This window comes from Pseudorca crassidens, chromosome 11 (genome assembly GCF_039906515.1).
Source record: "Pseudorca crassidens isolate mPseCra1 chromosome 11, mPseCra1.hap1, whole genome shotgun sequence".
NCBI classification, from domain to species: domain Eukaryota; kingdom Metazoa; phylum Chordata; class Mammalia; order Artiodactyla; family Delphinidae; genus Pseudorca; species Pseudorca crassidens.
The window spans coordinates 60,930,391-60,949,410 of record NC_090306.1 but is presented as its reverse complement, the minus strand read 5'-3'; the positions used below and the strand labels follow the sequence as shown (position 1 = coordinate 60,949,410).

General features: G+C 36.5%; 1 protein-coding gene across 3 annotated transcripts in view; it reads left to right on the top strand.

The window, feature by feature from the left end:
* The window catches only part of ZFC3H1 (zinc finger C3H1-type containing), a 49,236-nt gene extending 39,329 nt beyond the window's left edge, over positions 1–9,907 (top strand). For all 3 annotated transcript variants that reach the window (XM_067697350.1, XM_067697349.1, XM_067697352.1), the window contains 9 exons: positions 293–387; positions 3,632–3,742; positions 4,012–4,116; positions 4,248–4,413; positions 5,534–5,634; positions 7,794–7,895; positions 8,527–8,566; positions 8,834–8,896; positions 9,026–9,907. In XM_067697350.1, the coding sequence (XP_067553451.1) occupies positions 293–387; positions 3,632–3,742; positions 4,012–4,116; positions 4,248–4,413; positions 5,534–5,634; positions 7,794–7,895; positions 8,527–8,566; positions 8,834–8,896; positions 9,026–9,163 (921 nt within the window). In that variant the 3' untranslated portion in view covers positions 9,164–9,907. The remainder of the gene's footprint in view (positions 1–292; positions 388–3,631; positions 3,743–4,011; positions 4,117–4,247; positions 4,414–5,533; positions 5,635–7,793; positions 7,896–8,526; positions 8,567–8,833; positions 8,897–9,025) is intronic.
* The last annotated feature ends 9,113 nt before the right edge of the window (positions 9,908–19,020 follow it).

Here is a 19,020-nt window from a genome sequence, read left to right as displayed (position 1 = left end):
GCTCCCCTACTCCCAACACCTAGCACAGTGCCAAACATGTAAATAGAGCTTAATGGCTAATTGGTGAAATTGGTGAGTGAAACTTGAGCTTGTGGTATATTGGGTGTTAAACTGTTTAATGTTTAGTTCAATTTGGAGGTCAGAATACAAAAGTCATCTCTACCTCCACCTACTCAAAAAACCTAATCTAATCAGTGGTTGGGGGGGCGGGGGAGGGCTTTTCCTCCCTTGAAAGATTTTAATTAAGCATTGTAAGCCTAATGTGTATCCCTCCTCTTTCTTTTAAAAATAGAATCGAGGAGATAATCTTCTTCCATTTTTGCGGAAATTTATCGCATCCTTCTTTAAACCTGGGTTTGAGAAGTATAGTAACTTGGATCTGTTTCGGTAAGTTTGTAGAACTCTTGATTTGTAGAGGAATGAGAAATAGTGTAGCTCAGTGGAAAGATTACCAGTTTCTTGGTGGATTGATTATACTTTAGACTGATTTTTTTTTTTTAGGACACTTGAATACCCTCTTACAGAATTGTTATAAGGGCAGTAGAATTTAATAAAAATAGACACAAGATGTAAAATGTTTTGCATTCTTTGGATTAAGAACACTAAATTTATGTTAACACCATGGTGATTCATGCTTCTTTTAATTACTGTCATTGTTAATTTTAGCAATTAATACTGTAGCAACAAATTATCCTGAGACAATCTCAGTGATTTTCGAAAAAATGAGTTTTAATTTATTGGATTGGTGATTTTAAAGTGAATGTAAATAATATGCCTTTTTAAAAAAAAATTCTAAAGAGAACCGCTTTAACTTCTGAAAGTTGTTGAGTAAGAAACTTTGGAGAATTCTTTTCTCAACCATCACTTTCTCAGTAGCTTATATAGAGTTCTGTATTTACTACCTTTATTTGCTTCCCTGTGAGTTCTTGTTCAGATCCTAAAGAGTGGGATTTTTTTGGAGGCTTTTAACGTTCTCTTTCCTTCTTCCTCATCTCTCTGTAGGGATCAGCGAACTTTTTTCCTTAAGGGGCAGATAGTAAATATTTTAGGCTTGCAAGCCATATGGCCTGTCACTACTAGTCAACCTTGCTTTTGTAGGAAGAAAGCAGCCATAGACAGTATATAAATGAATAGACATGGCTGTGTTCCAATAAAAGTTTATTTATGAAGGTAGGTGTAGTTTGCTGATCCTAAGTAAAACAAAATCAAAAGGAAGATATTTGTCATGACATACTTTTTTATTGTATGTTAGGAAGAACTGAGAGAAGATAGGTCTAAGCTGGATATCTCCTAAAAAAATATTCTTGTGGAAAATACTAAGTGAAGATAGAGTCTTAGATTTATATATGCAAGTCTAATGTTTGCATATATTTTTCTTTTCTTAGGTGCTCCCTCCCTGCACCCACCCACAGTATAGCAGTGTTATATAAAAAAATATTTTCAAAAATAACCCACATTTTGTTAAGTCAGTGGTCTATCCACCCTAGAATATTTTGTGAACATGGCAGTTTTATTTGAGATATGGCAAAAAGTTTGGGGTCACCATTCTTTACCAGACTTGAGTCTTTACATCTGTCCTCTTACGGTAGATAGCCAGTTTATTGACATAGTGATGTTAGTACTCTTCCTGAAAGTCTTTCTGCTTTGCTACATATAGATTAACATCTTATAATTAATTACAAAAGAATAATTTGAAATGCAAATTAATAGAGAAAAATTAAACTATTGTATGAGAAATTTAGAGATTGTTTAGCTTCCCCATGCTGACTTTCTCCCTGTTTAAATTAGATTGCTTTAACATCTCAGACTTAAGCACAGGATAAATTCAAGGCTGAACCAGACTTTTAAAGACTTGCTGGTTCTGATCTTCCCTTCAGCATGGAGGTAATTGCTTTAGCTTTGAAGAAGATGCTGCCAGTTTGTGCCATGGTCAAAGATCTTCAGATCTTCTTGATGTCAGCTTAATGAAGCAGAATAAATAAGTGACAATAAAAATGTGAAAGTGGGCTACTCCAAATAATCTTCTCATTATTTGCTAAGTCATCTTGCTTTATTATTTTTTGTGTGTAAAGTTATAATTGATAATTCACCAAGAATTATGAGGAAAAGGTATCCTGTGCTTATTTAGACAATTTGAAGTCCTTATTTTGGGTAGATGTGGTGAAAGCTTGCACAGATGAGAGCCTATCTATTTTTTAGATATTTATACAAAAGTCAAATATTAAGAGAATGGCAGTAAGTGAGAGAGTTTTCAGCATTGCCACACTTAACTTGGTATTGATAGAAATTTTTAAAATTTATAAAAGAGCCGAAGCTTATTAATAGGAGAAGTCAGTGCTCTTCATAAGTTCAAAATACTTTTTTATTTCTTGAGTAGAAATTGTAAAGCAAAGTACGTAGAACTGTAATATTTATTTAGAATTAGAGTCTGTCATTTTTCTTTCTATATAACATTTAGTATAAATTTTATACTGGAAAATTTTATGTGTAAAATTTAGTATAAGGACAGACAGAAAGATTGAGATGGAGTAATTTTCGTGTGTTTCAAATCAATTTGAAGACTAGTAGATAACCATAAAAGTTAACTTGGGGATTTCATTCACCTTACTGAAGTTGGCATAGGGATAGTCTTATATAGATTAGATTTAAAGTTATCTCTTCTTACTTATTGCAGTTTTCAGTTGAGAAAAGTCAATATTCTTAGAAGTTAAGTGATTAACTCATGGTAATACAGCTAGTTACGGCCAAGTCAGGATGATAATCTGCCTTCTAGAAGTACCATTTCTTCCCTTTCTTACGGCCCCCAGCACACAACCTCCCCCACCCCAGCCGCCATACAGCCTCTCTAATCCATTAAAACTTAGTTCCTTGAAATAATTGCTAAATTCACTGTGAACAGTTAATACTAGGTTGTCATTGTCGAAATCAACGTATTGCCTTTAAAAACATTGTTCCTGAAGATGCTAGTAATGTTATACACACAGATTCAAATATATTGGGGGGAAACCTGAATTACCAAAGTAAAATAGATTTTTTTACTGATTGGCTTCTTAGAGCCTTTAATATCCTAATACGTTTTGTGGCTTTTTAAGAGGGGGCTTTAATTTGCAGTATTTCTCAATCTTATTTGATCATAGACCTCTTTTTGACAAGTGCCTTATGGGCCAATATGTTATAGAATACGCTTTTATATCATGTCTAAAATTAAATGTAGAGTGGTATTTGTGTGTATGTGAGAGAGAAATTGTTTTCAGATATCAAGTTTTATAACTCAAAGATTTTTTTTTCCAAGAAAGTACAGATTTTTTGGGAAAATTTTAGATACTTGGTAGTCTCATTTGTTATTCTCTGTTTTTAATTAGGTTTCATTAGATGATTATGGTGGTTTGTTTAATTTGGGCTATAAAATTTTTAAAAATCATTATAGAAGAAGAATTATTCAAGTAAGTATAAGATAATAAATATATGATGCTAGAGATGTGACCAAAGCGGTATGGTATACACATGAAAATAAAGTCTCATTACTGTATAAACAAGGAAGTTTTAGTTGAAACAGAATTTTTTTTTTAAAAAAAGCAATAGTAATCCATGTGTACATAGGCATAATTTTAAACATGATATTTTTCCTCAGGTATCTCTTAAATATCCCAGGACCACTTGACATTCCAGCCCGTTTATGTAAAGGAAATTTTGATGATGAAATGTTTAACCACCAAGTTCCTTATTTGTGGCTGATATACTGGTGAGACATTATCTACTGTGGAGAGAAATGTTGCATACTAGGCTTGCATCTGTTATTTATTACTGAATTACACTGTGTTAAAATTAACCTGTTGCTAAAGTCATTGAAGCAAAATTTAAGGGATGCTAAGGTTTATATGTTATTAAAAAAAGAAAGCTCAAAAGAAGGATTCTATTGTAATAATATCTGTAATGTTTATACTTTGTCATTCCTTTACCTGATCGAATTGAGGTGTAGACATACAATGTTTTCCTTCATTTTTTAAACAGCCTTTGTCATCCTCTTCAATCAAGTATTAAAGAGACAGTGGAGGCATATGAGGCAGCGTTAGGGGTGGCCATGAAGTCTGATATAGTGCAGAAGATTTGGCTGGAGTAAGTTTAATTCCTCTTAATAAGAATGGGATTTGAAATAAGGGGATATGGTTGGGGAAGGGTTGATGAGCTTTCTTGTTAGAGAATTACTGGCTTAATTATTCTAAATTATGATGTTTTTCTTTTGGCAGTTATCTTGTCTTTGCCAATAATAGAGCTGCTGGATCCAGAAACAAAGTCCAGGAATTCAGATTTTTTACTGATTTAGTGAATAGATGTTTGGTTACAGTCCCTGCCCGATACCCCATTCCTTTTAGCAGTGCTGATTACTGGTCCAACTATGAATTTCATAATAGGGTAAGAATTTAAAACTTATTTTCTTTAGATATTTATACAAAAGTAGGGGACTTAAATGATAGCAAAACTCCTGTTTAATATCGAGAGATTTTCCTAGGACCACTTTACTAGCATTTACTATTGTTCTTGACCACGTTTTCTATTTATCTCTTCAAAATCTAGGCACAGAGCCCTTTAAAGTTCAGTTAAGATAAAATGTGCATATTGATTATCTTCTATTTAAGAAAATTCAGCATTGAAGCAAAAGTGAAGAGATGTTAAGGTTTAATACGTATTAAAGAAGAGAGATCAAAAGAAGTAATTGTAATAATGTCAGTAATGTTTTGCTTGAGTAATTGGAAATTTTACTGAATGAAAAATTCTATAACTTCAAAATAAGTAAGAATGTGCTTACATGTTATAGCTGCTCTTTTTATCAGTATTTTGTCAAGCAGATATAGCTATACATAGGACATAAGAAAGCTGAAATCAGATGCTGTTTGGAATTTTAAGAGTAGAGTCTGGATATTGATATATTTATAAGGTCATCTTCTTGTAGGCAGTGAAGCAAAGGGTTTTTTAAAAATTGATTTATTTTCAGAGACCCCTTTTATTCAGTGCGTGTAAGCTAAAAGCTACTAAAGCTCAGTATAGACTAAAACATCTCTGTGTTTTATTTATTTATTTTTTTGGTGGGGTGGTTTTGTTGTTACCGGGATAACCAATTATTATGCTTTGTACTTCTATGCCATTCTTTATCCCAGGATCTCAAACTACTTTATGGACATTAAGTCATTTACACACGGGCATTCCATGAGCAAGATGTGGCAGGTATTATTAGCCCTATGACTTGCCCAGCTATACAGCAAGTAAAGGTAGACTCAGGAATGAAAACCCGGACTCCTGGCTTCTTGTCAGTGTTCTCAGTCCATGGCTCTCATCACTAGACCATATTTCCTAATTCATATTTGGAAAGTCACTAATATAATTAATGGTAGGAACTGTAACTCACAGCATCATACATTGTTATAATTTATACATTCATGTCTTAAAGACCATTTTGGTTTTCTCATTAAAACACATAGGTAACTGGATTTCACATTTTGTTGTATTCCTTTCCCCACCTCCCCAACCTTCACAGGTTATTTTCTTTTATTTGAGCTGTATTCCAAAGATCCAGCATTCCAAAACCTTGGAACGGTTTTGCTCAATTATGCCAACTAATTCTGGACTTGCACTGAGGTAAGAAAAAATAAAATTCTTAGCTCAATTGTATAGGCTCTTCATATAAAATTATTCTTGAAAACTTGCTAATAGTCTGCTCTTTGGCTATTGCCTCATTTCCACTTTAATTTCAAAGTTGTTAAGCAATATGTAACTATTCGTGTAAAAGTCAATGTGGAGAACTAGTTACTTCAGAAAACTGCAGATTATAAGGGGGCATATAATTCAAGTAAAGTTCACCTGTGTCCCCTAAGCACATACCATCTGTCCATGGTACATGCATTATAAGCACAAAGCATGTTTTATGCAGCAAAGGAGTATTACTTAAGAGGTTTTTAAGTGTTAAAGAGATAAGCTGCACGCGGGCTTTCCCTAGTTGCGGCGAGTGGGGGCTACTCTTAATTTCGGTGCGCGGGCTTCTCATTGCGGTGACTTCTCTTGTTGCGGAGTACAGGCTCTAGGCGCGTGGGCTTCAGTAGTTGCGGCACGCGGGCTCAGTAGTTGTGGCTTGCGGGCTCTTGAGTGCAGGCTCAACAGTTGTGGCGCATGGGCTTAGTTGCTCCGCCGCATGTGGGATCTTCGCGGACCAGGGCTCGAACCCACGTCCCCTACATTGGCAGGTGGATTCTTAACCACTGTGCCACCAGGGAAGTCTCGACTTATTTTTTTTAATTAATTTATTTTATTTTTTATTTATTCTTGGCTGCATTGGGTCGTCATTGCTGTGCGTGGGGTTTCTCTAGTTGCGGCGATCGGGGGCTACTCTTCCTTGTGGTGTGCGGGCTTCTCATTGCGGTGGCTTCTCCTGTTGCGGAGCACGGGCTCTAGGTGCGCAGGCTTCAGTAGTTGTGGCACGTGGGCTCAGTAGTTGTGCCTCGCGGGCTCTAGAGTGCAGGCTCAGTAGCTGTGGCGCACGGGCTTTGTTGCTCTGTGGCATGTGGGATCTTCCCGGACCAGGGCTCAAACCCGTTTCCCCTGCATTGGCAGGCGCCACCAGGGAAGTCCTACTATGACTTCTTTTCATATACGTCAGTCATTCTCAAATATTAGCATGTATCAGAATCTCCTGGGATGGTTATTTAAAATGCAGATTCCTGAGCTAGAGCCCTCAAACCACATTTGAGAAACACTTATCCAGGGATTTCATACATTCAATTACAAGATTTTTTTTAGAGCATTTCTTTGTAGTTTTTCTGCTCTGATAGAGTAAAACCCATTTCAACCCTCAGGAATTGTGCTTTTTGATTCAAAAAGGTACACTGCATACTAAAGCTTTGGCTTCTACTTGTGCTGTCATTTCCACTGCATCAGTTGTGTCTTATGTTTCTAAGCTTGTTTTATGGATTATAAGGTGCCTAAAATAGTTATCAAATATCCCTTTGTGTTCTAGAGCATTTACATTCCACTTAGCGTGTATGTAGGAAAATGATATAAGAGATTGAAAAAAATTCAAAGGCTTAAGACTGTGATAAGAGTAACAAAATAACACCATAGCGTTTTATAATAAAGATTCTTAGTAATAAGCATGCTAATCTGCCAAAGTTAATTATAGAAATTTGTATTATAAAACATCACCTTTGATAAAACATGTGAAATAGAAAATGTGCTGATGTTTTGAGTAGTTTCTATAATGATAGGCATTTTGGAATATAGGTAGTTTAATTGTTGGTTTTGTTGGTAAAGTTCTACTTTTGATACTTCTTATTTCCTTAAGGTCATCCTTGTCCTTTTTTTTTCAGAATAGAGAACTTAATAATTAGTCACTGTACTTATTACATTTTAGCTCAAGAAACATTCACAATTAAGTATACTGTGTTTAATAAAGAAAGAAAAATACCAAGAAATTGCACTAATATATCAATTCATTATTTTAGAAAATTTACGGGGAGGGAGAATGTGGAGTGTAATTTGGAGAGAATGCTTTAGTATCCTATAGGAATACATCAGCCTTATTTTAGTTTGTTGAAGATGGTATGGGTCTTGACTAGACCTTTTGCTAGTTTGCATGTTTCTTTCCCAGGGTAAGTTTTGTAAGAGGCATTCTACAAATACTTGCTGAATAGCCTCGATAGAATTTAACTGACCAAAAATTATGCTTCATCAAACATTCTGCTCATAGAGCTCAAGTTCCCTATACTTGCAATGCTTTTGTTCATTTTCCTGAATGTACTTTACAGGCTACTTCAACATGAATGGGAAGAAAGCAATGTTCAGATTCTGAAACTTCAAGCCAAGATGTTTACATATAATATCCCAACATGCCTGGCCACCTGGAAAATGTAATGCAACAATCATGTACATGTTTTTATAGCTATTGCTTTTATTTATAAGGTTTGCTCCAGACAGGTAAATCTGAAATGACATCTATTTTTCCCCCGGAGAGATCTCTCTTCTAATTTAGATTTGTTTTTGGCACTTGCTGAGGTTTTATACCAAGAGTGAAGGCGTGCTCATTAACAATTGCCTCTAGAAGCAAAATGGATAGTTTTAATTTTCCTTGAAGGAGAACATATAGATAACAATACTGTTACCAAACAAACAGATCTGCTATACACATATTAAGACTATCGCTTTTGAAATGCGGGGTTTCCCCCTATTATAATCTGATGTCTTCTTTCTTTTAAAGGTGTTAGTGCCAAGTATTTTTTTTTATTAGTAATTATGAGTATTTTTCATGAACGTTATTTATGTTCAAAACACTGGTCTGCTTTATTATTGTAAAGTTGATAAAAATTGTTGAATTTTTCTTTTCACTATAGGTTACCCTCCTTGGAAATTTAGCCTGTTACTTTCAGGAAGTTTTGTACTCAGATTCCCACAGTCAGTATTCTGCCAGTGGTAGTATCTCATTTTGTTCAAAGATATATAAATTTTTCTTTTCCCTTTTCTATATTCCTTTCTTTTTCTTAGAGCCATTGCTGCTGAGATTGTTCTAAAGGGACAAAGAGAGGTAAGCCGTGATTGACTATCAGATGGGTTGCTTTTTTTTTTTTTTAAAATAGCTATTCTGCCCTTTTTGTTGACTTCTCAATTTAAAAGGATTAAAGCATAGAAGTTAACATCCTAAGAACTCTAAATGTTTGGAAACTCCAAAATCCAGCATAACCATGTTGTCTTGAATGTTGTTATATTATGAAGTACCATTCAAATAGTTAGGATTATGAAGGTGTTTTCCACCACATTTCCTGATGGAATTGTATATATATCTATCTTATAGGTCCACCGTTTATATCAGAGAGCCTTACAGAAGTTACCTCTTTGTGCATCACTGTGGAAAGATGTAATGCTTTTTATCTTTTATTTCATCTTGAAGTTTTCCTATAAATTTTCTGCATGTGCCATATCCATTGATGTGGTAATGCTCAAAATCTAGCTAAGTCTTACTTCTATGCTTCCCTGTCTTTTACAGCAACTCTTGTTTGAAGCGTCAGAAGGAGGTAAAACTGATAACCTGAGAAAACTAGTTTCCAAGTGCCAAGAGATTGGAGTCAGCCTAAATGAGCTCTTAAATTTAAACAGTTACAAAACAGAAAGCAAGAATCACTGAACACTGGGTGCAGTCAGTTCTAAGTCCTTATAATAATTGCCAAAAATTATTTGAATGATCCTTCAAGATTAGGCTGATCCCTGGCTAAGGTCTGTGTAAGGCAGACAAGCATTACTGATCATATCAAGTCCCCTACAATATCCTATCCTCAAAACCGGAAGCAATGAACATGACCCTCTTCGCTTGGATAAATGAACTTCCTGTTTGGCCTGCTTCTAGGCCCTGCCAGATTCTCATAACATCATGTACGTAAGTATAGTTCCTCAAAGTGACTGACATTTATTTTCATTTTGCTTTGTTTTTGTTTTTATTTTTTACTTTTCCCCCTTCCTTTATGTTGTGCTATTCCTGATTCACTTGACACTCTCTGATGCCTGAGAGATTCTTGTTTGGGATTTAATTTCCAGGGCTGTGTTTACAGTAAAAAGCCGGCAGTCCCTTTTAGTTTTTCCTCTTTAAACCTTTTGAGATTCTTCATTTCAGGATTTAAAACTTAAGCAGTCCATCTTAAGGAAAGTGTAACTGCCATGGCCACAAGTCTGCTAGTTGCACTTGAATGCTCTAACAGGGTTGTTTATTGCCCTTTCTACGTTCTGGACTCCTTGCCGAGACTGTTTAACTTGAAGATTAAAGAAACTATTGCAAATGCCAGTGCATCAGAACCTAAGAGTGGTCAAATATTATGTGCAATTTTTTTTGTAAAGAAATTTTAATTTATAATAAAGTTTAACAGTTTAAAGAACAGTTAATATTTGAACTGCTTTGTATTGCAATACTACTTTGTAGTATTAAAATTGTTTATAAAAATATTTTTAATATAAGTTAACTTTTTGAAAAATGTTGCTGTCTTTATTCACTTTTCACATTCCGGTGGGAAAGGGTTGAAGTAGGAGATATGGATATTCACTATAACTATATCAGTACTTCTTATTTTGAACTGCTTTCCCATAAAAACATTCCAGTGTCTTTTTAAATTCACGAGAAGATGGGTCCTGTTCTATTTTGAGGACAGTGAACAGATAGGCTTGCACTATCATTCAATTTCTTGTTCTTACGACCACGGGGTTTAGAAAGTATCTCCCAACTATAGTTTGAATGATTTGCTTAGTGACATGCGGTCTTACGTTGAATATCAATATGACCAAATGTAAAGGTGACTTTGTTTTTGTTTTGCTTTGTTTTGTTTTGTTTTCAGTCTGTAGTGGGTTATTTGCGCTTGGTAGAAAAATTGTTAATGACACACACTGCCACAAATCTGGTCTTACAGCTACAATGCAATCTAATTGTTGAAGACAGAGCAACAGCCCCATGAAATACTAGGCAAATTTGTACATCTGTACATTTTTATAATGCTTAGTTAAAATAAAGCCATGTTTTGATGCTCTACTAAGGTGCCTACCAGACGGTGCATATTTAGCTAGTAAGTGCTGTTTCGTGAGGTCAAGAACAGAACCCATTTGTCTAGCGTCTTTCATTAAACCAAAAAGAGGCTATATGGTTTCTATCTAAAACCAAAGAAACTTGGGTGGAAGATAGTAATCCCAGAGGGGTATTCCCCCATTGTATGCATTTAACTATTCAACCTTGAAAGTTTTTCCTTCCCTGATTATTTGAAAACCACTGTTAGGTGCTTGGAAAAATATTTCCAGTCTGTCTCCCCATAGTGTAATATTTTTGGTATTAATTGAAATGTCTCATAGTTTTTTGGAGACTGCTGAATTTTTGTAAATTCTAACTAAAACCTACCATTTGTTGCATTAACAATTCCATCAGCAGTAATGTTTGTCTCTTTTTTTAAAAAAAGAATGCAACTGCAAGATCCAGCCACACAGGCTGTACATTGTGACAACTCCAGAGGTCCCAGTTCACATGCTCACAGTCATGCAGGCAGAGGCCTTAGCATATGTTAAGCAGCTGTTTCCTTTTTATTCAGTTGTCGTATTGCTACTTAAAATCATGAAGCTATCTTATAGAAATTATATTGCCTTAAAGATAATGTCACCTTTTCTTCCTGTCATTTTACAGACTCACTTTAACCTCCACAAAAGAATAGCAAGCACTGCTTATGAGTGAAGTATATGTTCCTGTCATCCTTCCATATTCACTTTTACTTTCTTTTTAATGAAGTGCTTTGAACAAGTAATAATTAGAATATTAAACAAAACTTGGGGTGAAAGTTGATAGTTATTATAGTAACATGAATATAATATTTAACATTATGACTAAAGTCTTTCTTTGGGCAAAGAAATGTTATACAGTGAGAAAAGATTAGTCATTGAGAACTGTAGTTCCTTACACTCTCCCACTCCTGTCAGGGGGGGAAAAACACAAAAGAGGCATTTTAGGCCATGGGGTTTTATCTCCAATAAAGGAAGTGGTGTGGCAGATTGCAGTGTATTTTTACGTGTTTTTCTTCATTTTAGAGAACAGCCTAATATTTCTATTTGCCTTTTAACGGAAAGTGGACCTTGTAACATTGTTGTCACTGGCTTATCTAAGGCGGTTTGCTTTCAATTAAAGGGCATATAAACCTACATCATAAAGCAAGCAAGAATCTCCAGGTGCAACATCTAAGAACTAAAGGCACTAAGCAGACAAGCAAAAGCTGACAACAAATGTAGAGGGACTTTATTGAAGATTGGAGTTTAAATATTTATTTTTCAAGGTTGTTGAAAAAGTAGGAACATGTGGCTATAATACAAAGCAGGACCAATATTCTTGCTGAAAGCTGTCATGTTTTCACAGATAGGTCATAATTTCCTTAAGTCTGCTTTCATATCTCTCTGTTAACATTAGTGCGAGGGAAGAATGGGGAAATATGATTTTAGTGACCTTGCAGGTTTGGGGATTATGCCTGCAAATGTATCATTGCCCCTCAGTACAAATTAACAGCCATCATACAGAGCATTTTGGAACAAGAGCTTTTCAAGAAAAGGTAGGCTTCTAAGGAACATTTTTTATATTCTTTTTTGTCCCTCACAATTTCACAATTGGGTCTCTATCTTTCCAAGTCATGGTACTTTTTAGTGTAGGTCATAGAGCTGAGCTGAAAAAGAGTTTGTTTTTTTTAATTAAAAGAAATTTTTTCAGGGCTCTATTCCATATACCACCAAAAAATGTCCTCACTTTCTGCAGGTGTTCTTCAGTTGTGTGCTCACTGTTTCAGGGGCCAGTGAACAGCCACCTAAGGGTGTGTGGCCCCACCCTACTCTCATTCCCATCTTCCACCACCACTCACATAGCCTTCCTCAGTAATCGTTAGGTGATACTTTTTGAGTACTACTTGATTGAGATATCTGCATTAAATGTGAAAAGAGCTTTTCATTTTTTTCTCTCTGACATCTTTGAGGTAGATATTAGGAAGCTGTTCTGTCTTTCATAGATGGTGAAACGGCTATTGAATTTGTCTCCACTTTTCATTCAGTGACCTTGACGAGGGACCCAAAAACATGTTTTCAGAGGCCCCATAGTAGAGAGTCAGGCATTTTTTCATTCCAGAATCAATTTGAGCACTGTGCTAAGACACTCTCAACACAAGGATGAATAGAGGTCCCTTAGTCTAACAGAACAGAAGAGTATATGCCAAGGAAGCATTTCCAAGGGGGCTCCAAATTTGGGGTTGGAGGTTGGGAAAGTCTTCCCAGATAGAAGTGGATTATTGGCTAAGTCATAAAATAGAAGGATGAAAACTTGAGGCAGGTAATACTATTTTCAAAAATTATGTGGCACTTACACCTAAATGTTGTAGGATGATTTGCACTGTTTAAAAACCTGTGGATTTTTAAAAACCTAATGTATTTGTGGGGAGGAAGGTGATCTTGATGTCTTACTCTTCTGCCATCTTGAAGCTCCTCTCCTAAAAACCTTCTCTGGCTTTGTGCTAATTATGCACAACTGACAATTTGTTAGACATGATGACACTGTAAGACATGTGAAACTCCATAGCAGTCACACAGGTCCAGAAGAGAGACCTCTTGAGGCATATTGTGCTTCTAAATCCATATGAGCATGATTGAGTAGGAGTCAGTCTTATGAGGCCCAATTTAAAAAGCCTTGACAAAGAAAGTCAAATTGGAGTTACAACTGCTGCTACTAGTGTTTTCCTTTCTTTTTTCCCTAACTTTGGGTAACGTATGAATAAAATGCTACTTTGAACATTTACTAGTATCTGCAACTTGCAGAGCCCTGTTTCATTCCCAGCCAAGGCTATAAGGTATATTCTGTGGCTCTGTTATGAATCATGGTTATTATTCTATTTATATAGAAGAACTACCTGGAGATGGCCCAGTCTTCAGTGCTTTAAACTGATTTTTCCAAATGACATATTTTAGCCCAGTTCCAAAAATGTTTCAATTGACGTGGAACTCAGTAATGCCAGGAATAAAATAATTCACTTGGGGAGGAAAAAATTTTGCATGAACTTAGAATGAATATATGCTTCCTGTTTTCAACAAGAAAGCAGAAGATCTGAAATATTCAAGGCCAATTTGATTGGTCTTAAGTGATGTGACTATGGCGAGTGCTGGTGGGTCTGAATTTTTTCCTCCAGTTTAAAGACACAACTGCATAGAAGACAGTGAATAGACTGTTAAGAATATAAGTCTGTTGTATCACAGCTACCACATAGAATTATGAATATTTTGCTTTTATGCAAAGTTTTTAGTAAGTTTTGGAGCCCACCCAAAACAGAAACAAATACGATTCTTCAAGGGCATCTTCAATGTATGAAGTAAAAGCCCAAATCCAAACATGAAAGCTATTTGCGCAGCTGTTCTAAAAGAGAATATACTGCATTTGTCCTTTACTTGGTCATTTTAAAGCTTCAAGATGGAATATCAATTCAGCCAAAATCAAAGGTGGGTTTACAATGTTGTTTGGTCTGTCAAGCAAATTAAGTCTTGCAATGTTCTTACCTAGTGATGTAAGACTTATGAAAGAGAATAGCCAGCAGCCTAAGGGAGCTGAACCAATTAGGAAGGGTGATAGAGGAGTTGGTGAGCTGTTTGCATTAATGGAGGTAATCAGGACATCTCCTGCCAAGACCAAAACCAACACTCAGCTTGGCACATCCTACAGTCAAAGTTATGAGACTGCCTGTGGATATATTTGGCACTTTATGCTGGTTGAAATGGAGCTACAAAGAAATAGAGGAGTGTGAACCATTGTAATGAAAAAAGCATATCTAAAAGATCTAGATATTAGATTTAGCTCCCACTAGCTGTGTAATCATGACAGGACATTTCATTGCTTCTTGTCTGTTTCTACATATACAAAATATGGAAATATGAGTACTTACCTCAGGGGTGTTGAGAGATCATATAATAGAAGTTATCTTTAAAAAAATAATATTTTGAGTTTGGGATCATTTTCCAAAATTTTGAGGGCAAAGAGATGCTATAAAATAACAATTTGCTTTTTTTGGACATAATTTCATTGCCATCAGTTGGAGCATATGACTACCAATAGTCAAGCATGAGTTAATTGCTGTCTAATTAAAAAACACAACGGCGATCACTGCCATCTAAATTCAGTGGTTCATTCCTGGTGTTATTGCCTAAAATAACAGGTAAGACAATCCATTAGCAGATGGTCTTAACTTTTAAGTCTAAAGGGTCGATATGAAGACTATTTTTCAGTTCTGAGGATTCTCAGCATGTTGGGTGGGCTCTTTTTATGGTGTAATGGAGGATAAAGACCACTCCTTAATTCGGGACTCAGTGTTCACTTGTTGATGGGTCTAGAAAGAGCATTCGTTGCTCGTTTAAGTGCAAAGAGTAGCCAGTAATCCAAGCCACTTTCCATACTTTTTTATTGGAATTGCTTATAAAGGGCATGGCAGTATTGACCAATTTAAGCTTACTTATGCTTCCAGGCAGAAGTAATAAAATGACCTAATCAGGCAAGAGAAATTGCATAAAGTTTGCATGATCCCCAAGCTGGAAGACAGCCCTCCAGGAACATAATCTTAAGAGTAGAGAATTGCCTTATTTTTAACTATGATTTTACTTTTTATTGTAATGAGGCCAAATCTGGTGGGAGCTCTGGTCCCAGTGGTGGAAAGAGATAAAAATCACAGAACGTAAAGGAGGAAGTAATTGGCAGCATTGACTTTTGGTGACTGATTAATGCAGTACTGAATAAAAGCAATGTGATCTAGTGGGGGGTGGGAGAGGAGAGTCTGAGTAGAAATAGCCAAGAGTAAAATCCAGGGCTTCCAATATATTGTAAATGAGCCTCCTATGTTAGGACTGGCAAATGAAAATAGCAGTGGCTCAGATAACCAACAAGGACCTACTTACTGTATAATATAGGGAACTGTACTCAATATTTTGTAATAACCTATAAGGGAAAAGAATCTAAAAAAGAATATGTATATGTATAGATATTTAACTGAATCACTGTGCTATACACCTGAAACTAACACAACATTGTAAATCAACTATTAAAAAATAATAAAATTATGCAGAAAAATAAAAAAAATGTAAAATTGGCTATAAATACAAAAAAGAAAGAAAAAAGGAAAGAAAAAGAGGAAGGAAGAAAGAAATGAGGAAAGAAAGGAAGGGAGGAAGGAAGAGAAAAGGAAGGAAGAAAATTTCTCAAGTAAAAATCTAGGCGATGTGGCAGGAAGGAAGGGAGGGAGGAAGGAAGGAAGGAAGAAAAGTTTCTTAAGTAAAAATCCAGGCAGTGTGGCACTCCCTGGTGATAGAGGGCCTAGGCACCTTCTGTCTTGTGTGATCACTATTCCCAAGAGAGCTGCCACATATGGTTCTGCTTGTCATGTCCTGCACATGGTCAAAGCCCATGATCAGCTAGCTTATCAGGCATCCTAGGGCACTGGTTGAGTCGGTCTGGAGGAAGGAGGGTCTTTTTCTAATTCACGAAAGGGGACCACCTGGACCCCAAGTTCTATGGGGAGCGTGGGGCTTTTTCTGAATCGCACAGAGCAGTGTCATGGTCCTGATGGTTCAAGATGGCTTTTCCAGTCCCAGGCCTTCTGTTCACATTCTGTTTAGCAGGAAGGAAAAACAAGGAGAAAGACAAACCTCCTCTCTTAAGAGTACTTCATAGAAGTTAAATATAACCATATCCACTTTTGTCCCGTTCTTCTGACATTTGGCACTGCAAGGGGGGCTGGGGAATGTAGTCTTTATTTAGGTGGCTATATGGACAGCAAAAATTCAAGGATGAAGCATAGACAACCTATTTGAGGACAGCTAAACATCTCTCCCACACCATGAAATGAAACAGACTATAGAATGAGGTTAGTGGCTTGAACCTAGTTCTGATCTCTAAATAAAACTAATGGTGAACCACTAAAATCCCTTCCAGTTTTATAATCCTACTCTATAAATCTTAAGTTTGGAATAGGAAAACAGAAAGCACATTTCCCAGACTTAGCTGATTAAAGTAGGTTCAGGGATGGGCATTTAATAACTAATGCTTAGTTGAGGCCTTAGTCTATATCAAACACTGTTCTAAGTGCTTGAGGTTGATTAACTTATTTAAATTCTTATATCAGCCCTATGAGATATTGTTAAAAATCCCCATTTTATAGATGATAAACTGAGTCACAAGAGGTTAAGTAACTCAACTGAGGCACAGTAAATGACAAACCCGGGAAGTTGACTTCTGAGTGCATGCCCTTAGTTGGAAACCTACGACCTCTAAAGTGACAAGTTGGTTCACTGAGAAGCAATCCTGGGGCCTTTGGGGGAATTATTGAGAAGGAGGCTCTTTTTTGTTGTTGTTACTAAACTAGTAGAACATAAGCCTGGAACTGTGGCAGCCTGGAACTACTTCAGAAGCAATGTGAAAGCCCATTGAGAATGAGGTCCAGGAGGAACATGGAACTGAGATGGGGAAAGAGATATTCTGGTGCTAGCAGGATTCACTGTGTCTGAAATCAGATACCCCTAGATTTTTCAGGTATTTAAATTTTTTTATTCTCATCACTACCTCCACCTGCCCCACATACCTTTTTTTAAATTGAGCTTCTGAGATTCAGTAGAGTTGTCTTCTGACAACACAGTAAGTTAACCAAATTCATGGACCTATGTCTGAAGATCATTAAGTTGCATCACTGATTAAGACACTAAAGACAGAAGATGGAGTATGTTCTTAGAGCCACATGAATTAAGCAACTTAAGTAGTAACTTGTTGAGAAGTATGGAAGAATGGAAAGCAAGAAAGTTGCATATTTAGATATGTAGGGGGTGGGGCTGAGAAGAGAAGACTGAAAATTCAGAGACAACTATCACAATAATGCTTAAGGTCTCTTTAATTTGCGTTCAACGCCTGGCTACATAACCTTGGGAAAGTTCACTCCTCTAAGCCAACATTTCTTGTGTAAGAGGAGATTAAAGCTAGCATTTATATATCTTATTTGAGGTTGTGAGGATAATATGATCATACAGGTTAAGGGCTTAGGCCAGTGCCTGGAGCACTAAATACTCAATAACATTAGCCTTCCTTAGCAGATGTGAGATTATAGAAGCAGTTTGAGGGAAGAAGCTTCAGAAATGTGGGTTAGGGCAGCATTTCAGTGTAACTAGAGAAGGCTTGTGGTTGGGGGGGTCTAATTACTTTCAATTCCCGAGAGTAATTAAGACCTGAAGAACAAGTTGGGACAAAGAAAGTGGAGTAATGCTCCATTATATATATATATATATATATAAAAAATATGAAGCTAGTTTGGACCTATATTTATTTGGCAAATAAAGTTCCATTGAAGGTTTGGAAACAAAACGGTGCTGACGGATGGGGATAGCACTTGCAAAGAGATGAAAGGAAACTGTGGCTTTTAAAAAGTTGGAAATTCCCTACTGTGGGAAATGTACTAAAGAGATTACAGTGATCTAGGCCTTTTCTCCTCAGAATGATTCTAGATCTACAGCATCAGGAACATCTGGAAGCTTGTTAGACATGCAGAATCTCAGGCCCCACTCCAGACCTACTGAACTGGAGACTACATTTTGATAAGATCCCTGTATGATTTTACGCACATTAAAATTTGGGAAGCACTGGTCAAGGCTAGAGAAAAACGCATGGATTTCATTGTTTGAAATACAAAAGAATGCAGGAATGTGGTCCCAAATCACTGGAACATCTAAATGTTGGGAATACAGTGGCTACACGTAGCATATTTTTCTTCAGGCTCTGTCTCATTTGAGGTGTGTGCCTACCAAGTACAGAAACGTAGCACTAACCATTGATCTACATCCTATCAGTGTTCTTCACACTAAGACTGATGCTAAGGAGTAATTCTGGCTCCCCAAGTTTTAAATCTTTTAAGTGGTCTTGAAATTTTAGTGAATGATAACTCTTTGTTTATTGTGAATAAAGGAGAGTTGGATTCGTTATGTATTGCTGTATAACACATGACCCCAAAGCTAAGCAGCTTAAAGCAACAAACTGTTCTATCACTGTCTCTGTGGATCAGGAACCCAGGAGTGGCTCAGCTGGCTCAGAATTTCTTATGAAGCTGTATCAAGCTGTTGACAGGGGCTGCAGTCAGTCATCTGAGGCTTGCTTAACTAGGGCTGAAGGATCTACTTTCAAGCTTGCTCACATAGTTGTTTGCAGGCCTCAGTTTCTCACCACATGTATGTATCCATAGACTGCATGAGTGGCTTCATGGAATGGCAGCTGGTTTTCCCAGAGCTAGTGAGCCAGGGGAGAGAGACAGAGACAGGCGGAAAGAGACAGAGAGGGGGCGCTAAAAGTGGAAGTTGCAGCCTTTCATAATCTAACGATGGAAATGACACACCGTCACCTTTGCCATATGTTGGTCTCACAGACCAACCTTGGTACAATATGGTAGGGGATTACACAAGGGTGTGAATATCAGCAGGTGG